The sequence below is a fragment of the Cyprinodon variegatus genome, unplaced genomic scaffold (genome assembly GCF_000732505.1).
Source record: "Cyprinodon variegatus isolate N-32 unplaced genomic scaffold, C_variegatus-1.0 Scaffold288, whole genome shotgun sequence".
In the NCBI taxonomy this organism is placed as follows: domain Eukaryota; kingdom Metazoa; phylum Chordata; class Actinopteri; order Cyprinodontiformes; family Cyprinodontidae; genus Cyprinodon; species Cyprinodon variegatus.
Genome location: NW_015150741.1, coordinates 668,177 through 669,703, shown reverse-complemented (window position 1 = coordinate 669,703; position 1,527 = coordinate 668,177). Strand labels below are relative to the sequence as shown.

At 39.7% G+C, this 1,527-nt stretch overlaps 1 protein-coding gene across 1 annotated transcript in view; it reads right to left on the bottom strand.

Moving 5' to 3' along the window:
* Nucleotides 1–474: 474 nt before the first annotated feature.
* LOC107090281 (integumentary mucin C.1-like) overlaps nt 475–1,527 on the bottom strand; it is a 5,876-nt gene continuing 4,823 nt past the window's right edge. Inside the window, exon 6 of the mRNA XM_015383584.1 lies at nt 475–955. Coding sequence (XP_015239070.1) covers nt 659–955 — 297 coding nt within the window. The 3' untranslated portion in view covers nt 475–658. The remainder of the gene's footprint in view (nt 956–1,527) is intronic.

Here is a 1,527-nt window from a genome sequence, read left to right as displayed (position 1 = left end):
TATATATATATATATATATATATATATATATATATATATATATATATATATATATATGCACAAACTAAATGTGAAAAATATTCAGTCTCTCCTCCCCTAGGGTCAGTCTCTCCTCCCCATAAGGTCAACTACAAAACTAGAAAATAAGTGGTTGGGCATGTTGACTTAGTGAAACTTAGTGAACAACCATTGAGTAAAGTCTGGTACGCTCTGATGTAAACACTGAAACTTTAATTGAAAAGGGAAGACAGTAAAATATTCAAAACAATACTCAAACTTCCATGAAAGACTTTAAACTCTACATAAATTATGTGAAACTTTAATTTCTTGACAGTATTTAGGCAAAAATAATTTAAAAATAAATAAGTAGTGTACAAGCCATGTTCCATGCAGAAAGAAAATACAAATATTTTACTTATTAATTTAATTGTGTATGCTTAAAAGTAAAATATATATATATATATATTACTGGTTTACATATGACTTTTTATAATATAAAGCTAATTTCATATATGATGGACAAAGAAAATTAAAGATTGTATATATGTTGTTAACTTATATTTACATTCAAACACTTCCTTACAATACTACTGAATATAAAGGATTATTAAGAATTAGATTTTCATCAAGAATGATGTTTGTATCTTATTTTAAACTCTTAGAAGATGATAATAAAGAGTCCCAATAGCAGATGGAGAAGACCCAATCTGACATGAGATGCACTGCTGGTTGTAGCTGGTTGCCTGGTGGATGTCAAGGTGGTAGGTGTCGTTGGAGCCAGAGTTGTAGTGGTAGGAGCGATAGTTTTGATGTTAGAAGCTCCAGCAATGGGGTTTGGAGCAGTGGGAGTGGTTGTTTGCAACACAGTTATAGTGGTAGTAGAAGCACTTGTGGTGGCTGGAGCATCTGTTGTGGTGATAGCAGCAGTTTTGGTGGTTGGAGCAGCAGTTGTGGTGGTTTTAACAGCATTTGTGGTGGTTGGTGCAGCAGTTGTGGTAGTTTGCGCCACATTTGCAGAAGTAAGAGCAGCAGTTGTCTGGGTGGCAGCTGTGGTTAAAGCAGAAGTTGTGGTGGTTGCAGCAGCAGTTGTAGTGGGAGCGGTGGTTGTCGCAATTGGAGGAGCTGTTGATGTGGTTGGAGTGGCACTTGTGCTTGTTGGAGGTGCACTTGGGGTGGATGGAGGAGCAGCAGTTGTGGTAGTTTGTGCCCAATTTGTAGAAGTAAGAGCAGCAGTTGTCTGGGTTGGGGTGGAAGTAGACGTTGTTTGAGCAGCAGTTGTGGTGGTTGGAACAGTTGTCGTGGTGGTTGAAGGAGCAGTTGTGGTGGTTGTAGCAGCAGTTGTGGTAGTTTGCGCCACATTTGCAGAAGTGAGAGCTGCAGTTGTCTGGGTTGGGGTGGCGGTTGTGGTTGGAGCAGAGGTTGTGATGGTGGCACCAGCAGTTGTAGTGGTAGGAGCAGTGGTTGTGGTAGTTGGAGCAGCAGTTGATGTGGTTGGAGTGGCACTTGTGCTTGTTGGAGGAGCAGTTG